This window comes from Leptinotarsa decemlineata, unplaced genomic scaffold (genome assembly GCF_025532065.1).
Source record: "Leptinotarsa decemlineata unplaced genomic scaffold, Ldec_3_MD MMD2_tig00026282_RagTag_RagTag, whole genome shotgun sequence".
NCBI classification, from domain to species: Eukaryota; Metazoa; Arthropoda; class Insecta; order Coleoptera; family Chrysomelidae; genus Leptinotarsa; species Leptinotarsa decemlineata.
Window position 1 is genome coordinate 11,504,036 of NW_027412668.1, and position 19,204 is coordinate 11,523,239.

At 33.7% G+C, this 19,204-nt stretch overlaps 2 protein-coding genes across 2 annotated transcripts; both read left to right on the top strand.

Moving 5' to 3' along the window:
• Window positions 1-247: 247 nt before the first annotated feature.
• Window positions 248-1,031, top strand: bisc (TM2 domain-containing protein 1 biscotti). Its single transcript, XM_023156450.2, has 3 exons — window positions 248-550; window positions 602-683; window positions 745-1,031. Exons 1-3 carry the CDS (start codon window positions 358-360, stop codon window positions 1,019-1,021), a joined length of 552 nt encoding a protein of 183 aa, XP_023012218.2. The 5' UTR covers window positions 248-357; the 3' UTR covers window positions 1,022-1,031.
• Window positions 1,032-4,601: 3,570 nt separating this feature from the next.
• Window positions 4,602-18,373, top strand: LOC111502372 (adipocyte plasma membrane-associated protein Hemomucin). Its single transcript, XM_074179797.1, has 6 exons — window positions 4,602-4,762; window positions 5,201-5,331; window positions 5,387-5,709; window positions 5,764-5,929; window positions 16,105-16,513; window positions 16,578-18,373. Exons 2-6 carry the CDS (start codon window positions 5,210-5,212, stop codon window positions 17,739-17,741), a joined length of 2,184 nt encoding a protein of 727 aa, XP_074035898.1. The 5' UTR covers window positions 4,602-4,762; window positions 5,201-5,209; the 3' UTR covers window positions 17,742-18,373.
• Window positions 18,374-19,204: the final 831 nt, after the last annotated feature.

Here is a 19,204-nt window from a genome sequence, read left to right on the forward strand (position 1 = left end):
AGCTCAAACGATTATGAAACTGAGGCCTTTAGGTTCAACGTAGATGTGAAGCATGTATATATGAGTAAAAATATATATTATAATATCCATGACTTTCCCAGATGTATCCAAAGATACATTATCTCCTATGAGTGAAGATTATGGAATTAGTGTAGTGGCTGGGTACATATCTCATGACCATAGAACTATAACTTAGACTAAGTTATAGTTCTGTGCTCAGGACGCATTATTGTTGTCACCGAATAAACGAATAACAACAAAAACATAACCCTACTTTTTTGTGTCAAAAAAATTAAATACACAGAGCACATAATTAGAATAAAAATTAAAGGCAGAGTATTCGAAATTCGAATCTCAATGAATATATTTTTGAATTCATTTATTTTAATTACAATTGTACTTATTGAGACAAAGTGTGAACACTATAAAGTTAACTGTGAATCATTACGTATGGGACAGTATTTGTGCCCGGATCCAGTATATGTTAATGATTCAATAGATCCAAAAACACAACAACTTCGTGGCTGTACAAAAACTAATAAGGCCAAAGGTATAGCTGTAATTTTTCATTTCAAAATTTTAATAGAACCTTACATTTCAGTGAGGTGTATTGCAGTGGAAGGCCTCATTTGTAATGAAACAGGAAATGCAACCTTTTTCAAAGAAATGTCCTGCAAATGGACGTAAGTGAATCATGCAAATATTATGTTGAAAGATAGGTATTAACATATTTTCTTATTCTAGGAATGGTTACTCTTTTGAAATGGCACTATTGCTTTCAATATTTTTAGGAATGTTCGGAATTGATAGATTTTACTTGGGATATCCTGCAATTGGTTTAGCAAAATTTTGCACTTTGGGATTTATGTTTATTGGACAATTGATTGATATTATATTGATTTCAACCCAAACTCTCACTCCTGCCGATGGATCTGCTTATGTCATTCCATACTATGGACCTCATGTTGAAGTTATTAAAAGTGATAACAATACTTATAGATTGGAACAAGACATTAAATAATCAAAACCAATTCTAAGTCTCCGGAGGTGAATCTTGAAGTCTGATTATATACTACCTTTCAATTTTTTGAATCTGAAATTTTAATTTCAATGGCTAATATAATCAAAACAACTTCTAATTAGGAAGACCAGATGAAAATTCATAATATCTTGAAATGACAAAAAACCTGAATGAACATCTGATTTGTTGCTTATCATGGCATCATATTGGGGTTTCAGTCTTAGGAGAAATCAAGTACAAATTTGGAAAGGCTAGTACAATTCCTTATCTATATGTATACCATTGTAAGACCTATTCAAATCAGTATCTAGTTGGATGTTTTAAAGATTTCAATTCAAGAAAAAAATTTACTGAAATAATTTACCCCTTTCTGACCTAACTGAACGATACTTGATGGAAATCCATTGTGACGTATTCAAAGAACACACTTTTATGTGAGATGTCCACTCGAAAGTTTACAAAACCGCAACATGTGTTTCGATATACAATAACATCTTCAGGCATCACAATACTGTTTGAACCAAATCTGTGTCGTGCTTTAATAGTAGAAACATTATGACTATTACTACTTGACATCTACATGATGAATTTATCACCTAAACTATTTACATTTCCAGGAACAACTCATAAAACTGGAGAATAATGAATACACTTTTTACCTGAGCCATCATTTAATCTACTTTTGATCTCGCTGACTGGGGGCCAGCTTGTAAACAGTAGGAACTCTTTTCAAAAGAATAACAGAGCATAGAAGTAGTTTTTTTAACAGGAGAAAGGTTCAAAAGTCAACCTTCTGGAATGTTCAGAAGTCGATAAATGAAAAATTCGAGGTTATTGCTCAATGATCAAATAGATTTGAATTGTTCCCCTTTACTGAATTCAGTTTGCAGCGAGGAAGTTGGTAATCAGGATATATTTCAAAAGTAGGTGAAGTGATGGCTCAGGTAAAAATTGTATTCATTATTCCCCAGTTTTATGAGTTAAGGTGATGAATTCATCATGAAGAAGTTTGTTAAGTAGTAATAGTCATAATGATTCAAATTACTATAAAAGCACGACACAGTATTGTGACGCCCGAAGATACTGTTGTATAGCAAAACATGTGTCGCGGTTTTGTAAACTTTCAAGAGGAAATCTCTTTATTGAAGTGTTTTTAGAATACGTTTGACGTTAATCAAAGAAAATATACCTGTTTCGCCTGAGGTGTTTTTACAAGTGAATTTTGGAACTGGAGAAAGGAAAGGGATTACTTTCCGAAATTTCACCAAAAAAACCTAAGTGTTAGGAATCACACGTTAAAAGGTAAGACCTCGTTAGTCCTTAGTTCGCACAAGTTTCTCAACTTCTGAGAGTTGTCGTTCGTATGGGGGCGACAGCTAATTAATGGAAAAACAGATTTTAAACAGATATATATTTTTCCCATACTTTAATTCGTCTGTTGGCAACATTTGTGAATAAGATAAGTTGCTGACTATGTGAACTGTTCAGTGGTTTATATGTTTATATTATGCAGTACCCAACTTTTCAGGGTGAACCCTTCATTAGACTCTTGTAGATTATGTATTGAACATTTCGTTAGGAAAGAATATAAAGAAATCACAATCAAAGGAAAAAGAAAAAAAATGTTCTCTAAAATGGTTTGAGAATATATTTCATACATTTTTTTTAAATATGTCGACATTATTTGACTCGTAACATTCCGTCTAAAGCCAACAAAAGAATCAACCTAAACAAAAATAGATGCGTGAACAAAGCATGATCACCAAGCACATTTGCATCGATTGGGTAAAATAAACAAGCCTCCTTATACTGGCAAATCAGATTTAACTACAATCGGTTGGCGGAGTCTATTGTCACAGTTTCCGAGTGGTCAGTTAGCAGTGATGTTACGTGCAGTACAATTGTACTGAATCTAGTACAATCGAACTAAATGCAGTACGGCAGTACCTCTTTCGCCATTTTAGTACAATTTTGCTTTCTTTTTCTAAAAAATAAAATTTTTATTCGACATTTGACAGACAGACAGACAATAGTCTCGAGTTATGAATTAATATGCAGATGATGTATCGCAGTCCAGCATACGTATTTTATATCGCTGTATTTCATTCTGTCGATACTTTGTCAAACGCACGATCTCGACAACAGACCCCATGGGCCATGACCCATGAACATAATAAAATGATGTTTTGTTGACACTGTCAACAGTATCAAGTGTCAACTTAACAACGTTGAGGGTTTTTGTCTTTCATTCACTTTTGCCTGGCATAATTTGTGCAATATCTCCATTTTATTTTTTGATTATGCACTGTTTCTGGATGCCTTATTTTCAGATCATGTGAAAAATAAATTATGCAAGAAAAAGGACGAATTGAAAAAAGTGTTATGTACATGTTTTGATATGAAAATTCCACCCACCCCTGTATTATGATTCATATATTCATAATATGATCATAAATTCACAGAACACTTATATTATTATGATGTTCCATGATATTACATAGTGCAGTACAATTAAACGTAATTTAGTACAATTTTCATTTTTGTATTGGCACAATTTTTCGTTTCCGAAAAACATCACTGTCAGTTAGTGTCAGTTACGTTTTAGTGCTTGTGTACGGCACACAAGGTATTTTAAAGTTTAAGATTTTGAAATGTCAAGTACTGATACGGCTGATGAAACGGCTAATTTGTGGCCTTTCCACTTAAAAGTTTTTTTTATACTCAGCCGCATATTAAAAAAATGAAATTTAGGTCGTTCCATAGTGCGACTCGTAGAAGCAGCTTTGTCTGAGAGATCACGTGCACTATGCATGATAAGTTTTGGAGAACTATGTTGCTTAAATGGACAGAGTTTGTTTCAAAAAGTGTTTTACGCTGGATTTAACGCAGCACTGTCTGCTTTTTTATCCTGGATGCAGTCTAGCGCCAATCAAGTATTTTGTTTTCCATGAGTTGACAGAAAAACTGTCGGTGTTAGTGACTTGAGTCATTCTGTTTCTTGAAGCGTTATTGTCGCGGCCCAAATGGCTCGGGAGTTGAGGGTTAACTCAGATGGTAGGATTTATATAAAAATAATAATCGTAAATAGAAAATACTGAAGTTTATTAAAATAAATTTGCAACATAGCCCTCAACGATGTTACGCTGTTTCAAAAATATGGTTCAACAAGCCAATAATGTAAATCAAAAGATACACTTACCGAAGGTACATTTTCATGGGTGACGGATGTGTTATTTTCAGAAGATGGCAACCGAATGCTCCATGTCCACACACTCTTCTCCCCGATTTTAGGTCGAAGTCTAATATTGCCAATCAGCATTATCGCTAATTGCCGAATAGCATAACTTCATTTAGGTAAATGAACTTTTACTAGACCGACCCTTACAGTGCGGTGCGCTGAGGCACCGCAATTTTGAAAATTTAATATTTTAAGAAATTAGTATTTTTGACAATTTGGCTTTTGACACTATGGTGGTATTACTTCTTTCAATCTTTATTTTGTGGTGATGACAGACATAATTAGGGTACGTTCCACTTATAGATGTATACTATAAATTATAATTTCTATGGTTGTGAGTGGAACGCACGATTGGAAAGAAGGATTTCGTTCTGTGATTCGTGGAGTTTACCGTGTTCCAGTTTTCAGTTGTTGATGTGAAGTTTTCTTGGAAGGTATTTTTATAATTAAATTTCAACGTAATGAAGAAGTACTAGGATCGAAGTTGGAAGTTATCATCCCAGGTATTATCGGAATATTATTCTAGTGAGAAATGTACATTTTCCATATGTCAATTTTTCTCTGAATATTGAATAGTTTTCAAACAGGGATTTCACCCATATAATTACTATTATCTAAGATTTTTCTTGTTATATTGAAATCCCATACATCAATGCCTCAATTCAAAAAAATTATTATTTTGTGAATATATTTCTTTTGAACTAGTAGAAAAAGAATATTCAATATTGTAGCAGTCATGTTGAGAATACTTCTCAATGTTTGAAAACCAAATAAGAAAATCCCTCAAATATTTGTTTAGTATAACAAATACTTTTCCTTTTATCACCTACGTCTCAGCATTATACCAGTTTTTATTTTATACATTATTAAAACTTTTGAGATAGAAAATTACAACAAATTATCACTTCATTTTTATATCTTCAAGTTCCAATTATTTTCAGATAATAGCCATGGGCGTTAAAAGTGTATGTAGATTCATTTTTCGTCGATTGTTTGAAGCTGCCATAGTTATTGGTTTGATATTATTATTGCCGAATTTACCACCTTATTCTAATTTTTCTAATTCAATTAGGTAAGATGCCATTTTGCATGATATTGCTTGGGAATAACTAACTCTTGTCTTTCAGATTACCACCCACAAAACCTTTGGAAGGCAAATTAGCTTTGAATGAGAAACTGAACGGTGTCGAAATTTGGCATGAAGGAGATCTTTTGGGTCCTGAGGCATTTGCAGATTTCAATGGTGAATTGTACACTTCAATAGTTGGTGGAGACATTGTGAAGTTGGTGGGAAATGATATCAAACCAGTTGCTAAAACGGGTAAACCTTGCAAATCTTTACACGAAGAAAGCGTATGTGGCAGACCGCTAGGTATCAGATTCAATAAAAACGGGGATCTCTTTGTTGCCGATGCTTACTATGGAATCATGAAAGTGAATGTTAAAACAGGTTGATATATTCCATAGATGTGAATTAGTGTTTCATTTGTACTCAATTTTCTAGGTCATAAGGAAGTAATCATAAGCCCTGACCAAGATATTGGTGGTAGGAGAGTAAAGTTATTCAACAGTATTGCTCTAGCTGAGAATGGAGATATTTATTGGACTGATTCTTCTGAGTTTAGTTTAGAAGATGGTATTTTTTCATTGCTAGCGGATCCGTCTGGCAGGTAAGTTCACTGATATTGTTTAAAAATTTACCTCGTTCAATTGATGACTTATTTATTTTGTAGAAATTCATTTTGAATTTAGAATAAAAAAAATACTTTTGTCTAGTTTCTACTGTGTTTATTTATTCGTTACGACCGGTTTCGGCTTATAAGGCCATTTTCAAGTAACTTGAAAATGGTCTTATAAGCCGAAACCGGTCGTAACGAATAGAAACTAGACAAAAATATTTTCTTTATTCTATATTTAAAAATTTAGTTTATTGAAGCACAAGTGCTCGAATAATACAATGTATTGTATGTATGTAATGGTGGCTATTTTTTACATTAATTTCATTTAGTGAAACAGGGAAAGATGTATAGGTGGGAAGGTAGTTCCAAAGTGAGTGGGTCTATTAGACCATCCAGCTCTTTAACAAGGTGTAATAATTCATCTGTAAAGTTTTCTTTCAAGTTAGCTGGTATGAGTGGGATTTTGTCATTAATTGAAAATCTGATCCGGTCTACAGCATGTAGGCACGATGTATGTGATCTGCTCATGCCAGGACCTGAATATCCTTGTGAATCCACTTCAAGCTTGACAGACCATGGTACATTTTTATCAATCTAGTAAGGTCTAATCAGCGTTCAGTCTGCTATCATTAGGTAGATGAGCAACACAAATATGTGGCTTGGGAATAGGTCTCCAGTCACACATTTCAAGGAGATACCTTTTTCATTACTGCAGGGTACTAACTGCACTCACCAACCAAGAGACTTTCTGTAGTTATCCAGGCCAGAATGTGCAGCTCTAAAATCTTACACATGGACCATGACCATCCTCTGGAAAATCCTATATGGCTGCCATAAGTAAATACAGAAGAGATACCAGTTCATTGCTCAATATTGAGGTTGTCAGATGGTCAAGGTGCAAGATTCCCAACCTGATGACCTCAGCAATCTTCCAATATCTTCAAGTCAAGTTATACTTGGCAATACATTATATTCAGCCATGCAGGGCTTTTTTGCTTCTTGTTCAGAGGAATAACTGTTTGCGTGTTTGATGACCTGATCAGAGGTAGTTTTTTTTCCTCCCCTAATGCAGATTCTTCTGCTGTCCAAGAATTTGGTGTCCAAGGCAGATTCATATGTCCTGCTCCTGAGGAATTGATAAGTTGCTTCCTGGCTGCACAATATAGGATGTGCCACTGAGTTAGGACCCATCAAACAAAATATAGTTATAATGGATAAGAGATGAAGATAGAATTAATTGTCGGTTATTTCAAATTAAAAACTTCTATAAATTGCTGAACAAAATTTTGTAATTTCAAAAATTTGTTCATGTCAGCACTGAAACTACTACTTGTGTGATGTGTGGAATATTCATTCAAATACATAGCAAATTTCTGCGTATGTTTCTCCCTACATCAAGTTGTTTGACAACATTTCTATAGTTGAGGCTCTCACGGCTGAGGTTTTCATCCATGAAACTGGAAAATTCTGCGGTTCAAAACGGAACAAGGCCCAGATGGTTGCATACGCGTATCTAACATGCACAGACAGAATTGGAAAACTATTGCTGAAACACTACATAAAAACAGTTTTTAAACCCACCAAGAAGATGAAACAAAGTCTCAGGATCCTACCACGCCATTTTAAATGGAAATAGTCACGTGTTATATTGTTGTAAAGAGAATATCATATCCGAGGAAATATCAAAAAAATTATACAGGGTTCCATTTGAAACTTTTGACTTGGCTTGATTACCGGATAACCCTGTATATATTTCCAAGTGTTTTATCATTGAAAATATTTGTTTCAAAAGACTATATTCTTATTCCGAATTTCAAAGTTCTTTCTTCATAAAGAACTGAATTGCGGCATGTAAAATTTTGTTTTCATCCGGTAGGTATAGAAAGATTTTACAAGAACATAATTTTTGTTTTATTTGGAAATATGTATAGTAGCATGAGGCTTAGAGACTTTTCATATACTTCACAGCTTAGTAGAATGCAAACATTGACATCAGTAATTTTTGATATGTATTATCAAAGGTTGATAAGAGTAATTAATTAATTTACTAATTTTTACTATCTATTATCAAATAATAATATGAGTAATTCATTTGTTTGGATATTGAAAAACCTGTTTTATAAATCTATATTTTAAATGAAATCCATTTTCGTCACTTGAAATTAATTACTTTTTTATTTATGGGTAGATAGCAGACATTCCTGATAAGAGCTCTACTTCAACAGCAGTTTGAATTACAATTAAAGAAAATACGTGACATTTCTCAAATAATGCTGCGGTGGTTTCATAAATATTTGTTGATAATTATGTATAAATAAATTTTTTCCATTTGAAAAACAACATGTGCATAACCGGTCCCATTAGGATATCGAGTTTTGTATGTGAGGTTGCACAATTACCTTACCAGTTTTTTCATAACTTGAAAAAATAGGTTTTTAAAATGAGTATTTTTCATCAATCAGCTCTAGTCTTCATACAAAAGGAAACCCTCATATGTCGATGCTAGCTAGGTATTAACGCGGTCTTACTTTTTATCGTGCGTTTTCTTGCACGAATTCTTGTTTCATTAAGTACAGTGAAATTAAACTGCAAACATTTGGAAAAATGTGCAAATATCGTCAGTTGTTTACTAGCCTTCACTTTAAATGTAGTGAAACGTCTTCGTCACCAGAAAAACGCTTTTTCCCTGTTCACTTCTCCATTTTATGAGTAGTACATAAAAATTGCGAAACTTTTGAAGGAAGGAAAAAGCAGTTAAGTTTCAGATACAGAATGGAAGAAAAAGCCCGTTTGAAACAACTACTTTTAAACATATGAATATTGGCCTAAAAAAAAATATTTTTCCAATGTGGACAGTCAAAAATAGATACCCAGAAACAACACACATATTCCACTAAGAAGTTGACGTCATCAGTGTACTGATCACTTTTCCATTAATTTTGAAGACAGACTTACAAAAAAATTGTGCAATAGAAACTGTTGATGTTCAGAGTTTTGACATCACTCTGTTTGAAAGTAGGAGTGGGTCACAATCAGATATGAACTCTGTGCTCTCTGAAACAAGTTTAACAATCTCTTTTAATTTGGGTAAGCTACTTCTTGCCGCAAATTTTCTCCGAGATAACGGTGGCAAAGTTTTTTTTTTTCGTATTTATTGACTGTGGTCTGCAGGTTCCTATGCCTGATGTTTCATCATCAATTAATTGACTTGGACAATAATCAAGAAAGTATGACAAATTATTTCCAATTGAATATCTATGCAATATTCAGTCACTAATCTTCAATGTTCTGATGGAACAAATCTGGTGGCATTTTTTGATTCAGCAGACCCAAACTACCTAGAAACAGTAAAAAAAATCCGGCAGCAATCTGTGTGATTACCAGTGTAATAGTTCAAAAAACTAAAAAAGCACGCTTCAATAGCAACACAAACTAAAAATTCAAAAATTATTTGAAACTAATTTAAGATTGTGTTAATATAATGTATTTTTATCACCAAAATTCACAAACCCGCCTCAGAAATATAACGAAACCGGTACGGACTACCACTTTGTAATATTAACCAACTAAACGGGATAAAGCATGTAACTGCACATCAATTTTGCGTTCTGGAAATCACCGGACCGGGTAATCACGAAATTTCAAAATCTTGAACTTTCTTGGGTCAAGACAAGATATAAGACGTTAAGAAAACGTCAAGACAAGATTTTTTCAAATTTCTTGATTTTTTCTCAAGACAAGATGTTATCAAGACGAGAATTCTTGTCTTGCCGACCCCTATGAAGTGAATGTTTCTCACTTCAAAAAATTCACACAAAACATTAACAAATAATCATTAAACTTCATCTTCAATTATTCTGTCTATTGGTGAAAACCATGTGAAAATATATTCGGAAGTTTCTGAATTTATTTCCTGTAGATCGACAGACGCGGTGAGATGACTTCATTTCATAATAAGTACTGATAAGATGTATTATTCTTAAAAGGAGCATATGAAGAAAAAATAAGTTTGAAGAACTTTAGCGAAATAATTACTTCCTGTATAACCCATAGTGTTGTCGAAAATGTATTTGAGAAGTTGCATGGCAACATCACGTCAACTTGTTAATTATAAAATCAGTTTAAAATTATTATTCGGAACTAACGACTGCTTTTATACATCTGACCTTTGATAACTAACATCGATCTTTGAACCTTTTGGAAATAGCGGACTTGAAGTATTGGATTACCTTGGGTACATACTTACGGAGGTGTTTGGCTTTAAATGAGGATAGCCAGTTAACATTTTTAATAATAATAATTATAATAATAATAATAATTGCTTTTATTGACAAAATGCAGTACAACATATAGTAGAAATAAAAAAAAAAAACTCTTTTCTATATTTCTGATGTGTTTCATAATTCTATGATAGACTTTTGATTTTGCAAGGAATATTGAATCCGGTTATGGGATTTCATTAATTGAACGCTTCATTCAGCAGTCCTATTAACGACATAGCTATTGAAAATCTCCAAACAGGTATTATTAGAAAAAAGCTTTTTGGTTTCCTAATTCTCAAGAAAGGAAGATAGTACTTAACATATAACTGTATTTAGGTCAATGAAGCAAGTCTTGTCTAAATAATAAATCTTCTATCTATCTTCAAGACGATAAGTCGCGATATTTTGGGCATCGATTCATCGGAACTTATTTCGGCTGCGACTTTTTTTAAGGTTGGGATTTCATTTCGGAAAAAGAACAAATGGAATTTCGTACGAATAGCATATTTGTGCAATAATCATGCTGAATTTTTTTTCTCCTTCTAGTTTCAATGTCTTTAGATACATTTGCCTTTATTTTCTTTAAAGGTTTTAAGAATTATGTGAACACTTCTCGTCGACACTTCAGTTGAATCACTACACAGATTAACTACGTCGTTATACAACATATTTTCATTACGTTCACGGAGCCCACGATACACATTGTATATAGGTACCTAATAGTTTTTTCTCCTTCAGATAAATTCGAACGTCTGCGTTTGCTTTGACTGCTTTCACTTTCCGTATTGTTGACAGTTCACAGCACAACATCAAACTGATTTATGATATTTTCCTTGTTTCAGTCATTGAACAATTCCCCTGATTTTTTTCCTGATATAAAATTTCTTTTTTATTTACTATTAATCCTTTTCTTAGAAATGTAGGTACCTAATATTGTGACGTCGACTACATTATAACTTCTTAGGAATAGATTAAATTTATAGAAAGTGTAATATTCCTCTTTTATGTTTATCTAGGGTAGAAATTCCAAAACTCTCATTAGTGTTGAAAGAGACCCAAATCTTTATAACTAAATTATAATAAAATAAATAAAATAATATTTACTCTATTATTCAACGAATATAACTCTCATGAATGTTAACCTAACCGTACTCAGCTGATGGGCAAATTTATTCTGCTGTTTTTTTTCCGCTCCACAAACATCTCTGCGTACGCAACGTTGCCATTTATAAATTTTAATCGTAGAATATAATTAAAATTTTTTATACTAATTTAATAAACATTGATGTTGAATACATTTCATTAGCAGGAAGTTTCTTTAATGAATAAAACACGTTGTCCGTTATTCTATGACCATTTAGCTGCGTGTGTATGCTTTAAATAGAAGATGATGAAAAATGAAGAATCACAAACTGAAACAATGTTTTCGTTTTAATGCAGAAATATTTCAGAGAATTTAGTGCCTACTTTTATGGAATTTTAGTTTAACTATGTTTGAATGCAGTTGACCAGTCCTTTACTTGACTTGATAATCTACGGGGAATGTTCCTCCTGATGAAAATCAAGTAGTTTTCATAAAAGAGCTCTAAAACAACGCATTTTAAACTTATCATTTTCAACCTTTTTCTTTTAAAAATTATTTAAATACTTAAAAAGGAGGAATGAAATAATGCATTCAACATTCAAAGGGATTCGTTTCTATTTCACCATTTGGCAACATCGGTTATAGCTAATAAAGGACAATGAATCTGTTACCTGTGAGAGACAAACAAAGATGACATATTTCAGAGGCGTGCTGTTCTGTTTACTTATGTTCCGAGTTCCGAGACATTCTGTTACATATGACATTTTGTGCACCTAACCTATCTTCTTCTATATAAAGGAATATCGAAACAACTGTTGTTTATGTGGCTTGTGGAGGTGGTATTGAACTATAATTTATATTTTGCCCTAATTGTTGATTTATCAAGATAATTTTCCTTTTTTAAAGTAGAATATCTGGGTACGTATAAATTATTTCAACTTTATATAGGCGCTCTTGCCAATATGTGAATTAGAAACAAATCTCTTTAAAAATTAAAACCCAACATTTGAAACATCAATTTGAATACTTTCCAAAGTGAATTTGTAAAACTCATGAATTAAACTCAACTTTATTTTGTTCAAACTTGCATTTGCTGTAACAACCCAAATTGAGGAACATTCCCCATTGCTCGTGTTTTAATGTAAAATCCATTCTAAATGTATACCTATACTATGAATTTAAATGTATCATACACGAATATTTGAATAGAAAATCAAACAAATGGAATTGAAGATAATGGAGTCAATGTAAACATAATTTAAATTCATTAATAAATAAATGACATTTCTGCATTAGTGAAATCTGTTGAATGCTTTTTGGTATAGAACAAGTTTGAATAATCATCGTAGTTTTGTGGCCTTTTATATCTTATCCTGGTTAATGTTGAAATATTGCGCAAAATACATATTCCATGGATCTTCCCAGGACAAATTATCTTATTTTATAACTAAATGTATTCAATGAAAGTTCACAAGCCTTTGAAATTATACAGGGTGTAACATAAGTACGTTAAAATATTCAAGTGACGTATTTCTGAAACAATTTTAAGAAAAAAAGTATATATGAACTTGTGTCCGAAAATGCTTCGTTTCGAAGATACGGGGTGTTGAAATTGAATTTTTTTGTTCGCTTTTTAAAAATAACTCTTGCAAAAAATAAGTTATTTGCACGAAATCGGGTACCCGGGGTTTTTTTGACGTAGGAAATCATAATTTTGTATTAATAATCATGTAACATCTAGAGAGCGCTGCGTACGCTGTCATTATTTATTTCAAATTGCCCTAACTTTTTTGACAGTAAACTTTTGGTACTTTTCATGAAAAAAACTAATTCCTACACCTTTTCCAAGTAAAAAAGGTACACCTCCTCAACAACGCTGGAGGTGATCATTTTCGAGGTATTTAAAATTTTCTATTATTAATAATATTACTTTATAGCCAAATTTGATTTCAATAATTTTTGTCACTCTCCGCTTGCAAATTAAGTTAATTAAATCGAGTAGGCTATGAAAGTTTGTTTAAAAAAATAGAAGTTCACTGTCACATTTTTAACTATTAATTGACAAATTCACAGTTCGGAGTTTATAAAGTGATTTTTTGGTACCATGCCCGACTTTACGAATGCTGAAATGGCTGATATGGTTTTTGCATACGGCTTGGCTGACGGAAATTTAAGCGAGGCCAGACGCATCTATCAGGAAAGGTATCCCCAACGCGTGACTCCTTGTGCAGCGACATTTGCGAATCTTTTCCGGCGACTATCCGAATTTGGAAGCTTTGAAACAAATTCTGCAGTAGGACAGCCACGGACTACAAGAACTGGAGAATTGGAGGACGCGGTTCTCAAAGAAATTAGTGAACATCCAGAGACAAGTACAAAGAAAAATCAGTCAAACTTTAAATGTGAGTCACATGACAGTTTACAGAATTTTAAAGGAACAGCAATTATATCCTTATCATATTCAGCATGTCCAGGCACTTACGCTACGTGATTTCCAACCACGTATCAAATTTGCTCAATGGTTTCAAAGAAAAGTCGAACAACATCCGCAAATTTTATCGAAAATCCTCTTCACAGATGAGGCAAATTTTTAAGAAATGGTATCATGAACTTCCATAACAACCCCATTTGAACGGAAGGTAACCAACATGCGATAACGCAAACTCATTTCCAAGACAGATTCTCTTTTAATGTACGTTTGAATGGAGATGCTTACCTACAATTTTTTTTGGACACGAGCTTCCCCAACTTATGAAAGATTTTCCCCCAATGGTCTCCGAAATCATTCTTGGTTTATTCACGATGGAGCTCCTGCTCATTTTAGTGTGATAGCAAGAAATTTTTTAGACGTAGCATATCCCCAACGATGGATAGGAAGAGGAGGCACTGAGCATTGGCCCCCAAGATCACCGGACCTCAATCCCGTCGATTTTTTCTTTTGGGGACACCTAAAATCACTAGTTTATGCTAGCCCCATTGAAAACGAGGAAATGTTGAGGGATCGCATCATAGCTTTCTGCGAAACGATAAGAAACACTCTGGGCATTTTTCAATGGGTGCGAAAATCTTTGATGAGGAGAGCAGAAGCTTGTATTACTGTTGGGGGTCATCACCTTGAACACTTGTTGTAATAGATGTTTCGTTCAATTTTTATATGTTTATTTTCCTAATAAATAACAGAGTACTTCTCTGAATTGTTTTTTTTACAAACTCCGAAATGTAGCACTTTCTAATTGAATAATTAAACCTGACAATATTTTTTTTAATTTGGATTGAATAAGCAGTTCGATAATGCTCAGTTTAGAAGAAGTCTGTTACGGGTATACTGCGTATAAAGTCTGATGAAAATAACTAAAATTGCAAAAAACTTATGAACAAAACCTACCATGTTTTGAAAAATTTCAACAATCTGTATTTCGAAAACGAATCATTCTTCGTTAAACATTTTATAGGAAAAAGTTGTTTATTTTGACGAAATCCACCACATACTTAGTTTTTGTAATGTTCTCAGCAACTTCACTTAGTGCTCTAGGAGCTAAATAATATGCATCAATATAGAAAATTGTAAATATCTCGAAAACGATCACCTCCAGCGTTGTTGGGGAGGTGTACCTTTTTTACTTGGAAAAGGTGTGGGAATTAGGTTTTTTACTGAAAAGTAGCAAAAGTTTACTGTCAAAAAACTTAGGGCAATTTGAAATAAATAATGACAGCGTACGCAGCGCCCTCTAGATGTTACATGAAAATTAATACGAAATTATGATTTCCACTTCAAAAAAAAACTTATAACTTATTTTTTGCAAGAGTTATTTTCAAAAAGCGAACAAACAAATTCAATTTCAACACCTCATATCTCCGAAACAAAGCATTTTCGGACACAAGTTAATATAGACTTTTTTTCTTAAAATTGTCTCAGGAATACGTCACTTGAATATTTTAACGTACTTATGTTATACACTGTATATCAGTTATCCTGAGACGGGAAATTAATAATTTTAATTCGCTTGTCTTACTGTGAAGGCACTTTCATATTCAATGTTTATGTATTGCCCCCGGTCTGTTGCTTGTTGCACAAATTATACTTCCCTGTGGTAGTTCTCCTTGTTTCGATATTTTCCATACATCGTCTGGTGAAATATATCAGATGGAATTTATTAGTAATGTTATAACTTGTTCCACCAAGACAAGTATGAACTTATAGTCCCAACATCAAAGAGGATAAGTTTTAATTTTTCAAATAGATTGGATACCTACTCCAATCAGTTACTACAGCTCTAAAGTTATCTAAGTTACAAAGTAATCAACGGAAATGAGGATGCTGATATCTAAGTCCTTTCTTTGGTACCAAATTTCACTTCACGGGAAGCATTCCATGGTTCGATTGGATTAGCATTCTGTCAGCTAATGTCTTTATAGGTATACAGGTTGTGGACCAGAGAGGCTGAAACTCCCTATGACTCATTCCAGATTTTCGAGAAGAAATTTCACCAATTATCAAACAATTATTTCATTTTTGACACAAACCAATATTTCTTTACCGTGTAATGGCAAAATTAATTTTAAATATCAGTGAAGTTGAAAGGTAGTTACCGAACAATAAGACATATACGTATATTATAGATGTTCTTGAAATTGGCCATTTGCCAATTGCTTCTAACTTCTAATGTTGGAACCTGAACCTTCAAGACAACCATCATTCAATTGTTATCAAAAACATGACTAGTACCGTTGAAGGAAAGCTCTGTGTTAGTCTTTAATTTGTATTATCAGACATACATGTTTACATAGAGTACTATTAAGAATATTCTTGTATATTTCAGACTCATTCACTATGATGCTAAATCAAAAACAAACCGGGTCCTCATCGACAACATTCACTTTGCCAATGGTGTTCTGCTTTCTGACGATGAAGAATTTGTTATAGTAGCCGAAACAGTTGGAAACCGAATATTTCGTTACTATTTGAAAGGACCAAAAAAAGGAACCCGTGATGTTTTCATTGACGGCTTGCCGGGTTTACCAGATAATTTAAAATCAGACGGACAAGGTGGAGTTTTGATAACGCTCATCAAACCAGTTGATTCAGAGAATCCTAGTCCTGCTCATATTTTATTACCGTTCCCACTAATTCGGAAATTTGTGGCCAGAGTCCTTGGTATTTTCGAACTTGGGTTCGAGACTTTAAACAAATTTTACCCTTCAGAATTTGCACAGAAAGCTGTTCATAAGGTGAGAAATTATTTAAAAAAAATTGTATATGCAAAATTATTAACACAATAAAATGTCATTTCAGATTGGACACTTCACTACACTACCTGATATTTTTGAACCCAGTCGAACAATGGTAATTAGAGCAACAAAAAGTGGCGATATAATCGAAAATCTCTCTTCCACTAACAAAAGATTGAAAAACTTTTGTGAAGCCCACTTTTTCAACAATTATCTCTATCTTGCTTCACCGTTCAACGATTTTATTGGTCGGATTCCTTTGTCTGAAATCGGATGGGAACATCTCAGTCCAGAAAGGGTTAAAAGGGAGGTTCCAGTAATTCAACCGAAAACAGAAACTGTGTCAACTACCACAAAACCTACCATGACAGCACAGTCAGTTAAGCAGCAACAAGCACCTCCTTCAAAACAGCAAACCACGTCTGCTCCTGCGCGACAAACCACCCCAACTCCTACCAAACAACCTCCTTCTCGACAAAACACACCAACTCCTACTAAACAACCCCCTCCTCCTCCTCCCCATCAACCACCACCTCCTAAGCAAGGAATGAAACAACCTTCCCAAGAAAATAGTTCTCCTGCCACTAAACAAACTGCTCCTCCAGAAAAACTAGCCTCTACAAAACAAGCTCCTTCTCCAAAACATGCTTCTCCTGAAACTCCACCAAAACAAGATTCACCTCAAAAACAAAATCCTCCTCCAAAACAAGCCTCAGCCCAACAGAAAACGTCTCCTCCAAAACAAGCACCGCCCCAACAACAGACGCCTCCTCCAAAACAAGCACCGCCCCAACAACAGACGCCTCCTCCAAAACAAGCACCGCCCCAACAACAGACGCCTCCAAAACAAGCCACACCCCAACAACAATCACCAACTCCCAAACAAGCCCCGCCTCAACAGCAAACACCTCTTTCAAAACAAACCCCACCCCAAAATTCTCCAAAACAAACCCCACCTCAAAATTCTCCAAATAAAGTCCCGCCCCAACAGCAAACTCCTCCAAAGAACGCCCCGCCCCAACAGCAAATTCCTCCAAAGAAAGCCACGCCCCAACAGCAAACGCCTCCTCCAAGACAAGCTTCTCCCCAACAACAGGCCCCTCCTTTGAAACAAGCTCCTCCTCCCCCACAACAAAGTACTCCTAAGATGCAGACTACCACTCAGGCTCCATCTTCAAAGCAATCTGCTCCAGCCAAGGAATCTCCAAAATCGAGGAATCGCAGATAATCAAATTGACTCAAGTTCAAGTACTCTCAATAGTCTGGAGCACAAATTTTATTATTTGAAGAAATCACAATATCCATTTCACAGTATTACATTTATTAATAACTATTTAGCTTAAGTTGTGTTATATCAACAAGGCTTTCCAGAGGTTGACTAAACTTTAATGTGATCAAAATTATAAATAATAGTTTAAAATTTTCCAGTTAAATGTCATTTTTGATAGTGGATTATAATTCATAACTAACTTGAAAGATATTTTAAATATTGTCATTTTCAAGTGATGGACAAGAGGTTGTATAATATAATATTTAATTCATTGATTTAAATGAATGAAAATATTCTACCGCAGCATAGTATGCAATACTATGGCAGCTAAAAAAGTGTTTCCAGATTATTCAGCAGGTAGTCAGGTCTGTGATCTATCCTAAGCAAGATATTCCACAAACATTCCATATTTTTATTAGAGACCAAGTAGTTTAGTATTTGATACGGGAATTTGACAGTCAGGGAATAAATAATATTGTTAGTTCATATCATTCATTTGAATATTGCTCATAATATTTTTTGTACGTTTTTGAGAAATATATTTATTAGGTATGTTAACAGATGTTGAAAAAATAAAGAACTTCTCTGAATATTGTTTGAATTAATATACATATAGTAATGTGGTGATATTCGATTGTTTTCAGCTTATTAATAATTATTACTCAAGAATACTGAAGAAAAATGAATATCCTCCTCAATCTATGGGAAGAACTTGTAACATAATAGTTCTTGCCTTTATTAACCCTGTATGTATTACTAGGAGACAATAACTTGTTGAAATAAGTATGGAAATTTTGATTTTAATAGTTGTCATATTAACCATCTATATCCTCTTGAAATAATAATTTTTTGGCAGCAGTTCGTTTTCCATCATATGATTTAGTTTCTTGGTGTGTTTTTGTTCGTGAATGTAAAAAAAAACTCAGCCGCACTAATCCGAAGATAATTGTGGATACTAATAATAAGGGAGCCTAAGCAGGGATTTCGGGCTGCTGATTAATATACAGGGGGATACCTTGTACCCGGTTAAGTACCTCCACCAAATATGAGCCCCATATATAAGGCCACCTGTGAGGGATAAAGGATCAGATTATTTAAAAAAAAATTGTCTAGTGTGTCAGATTAAGGTAGGGTGAGTTAATTACCTGCTAAAAAGTATATATTCCAGTAATCTGACAATTTGAGAGTGACGTAGAGAAAGGGGAGGGCAGCAAAATTGTAAAAAAATAACATTTCGATATTCTCGAACGTAGCTAATTTTTTTTTCATTTTGAAGAAAATAATTCAAGGATAACGAAAAATATATAATCTGACGTTTTCCGCAAGCCGAAATAACAAAAATTCGACGATAAAGTTTAATGCGTGCAGCTGTGGGATACCTCCCTCTATGTGATTTCCCTCTCTGAGTTTCTATTCTCTAT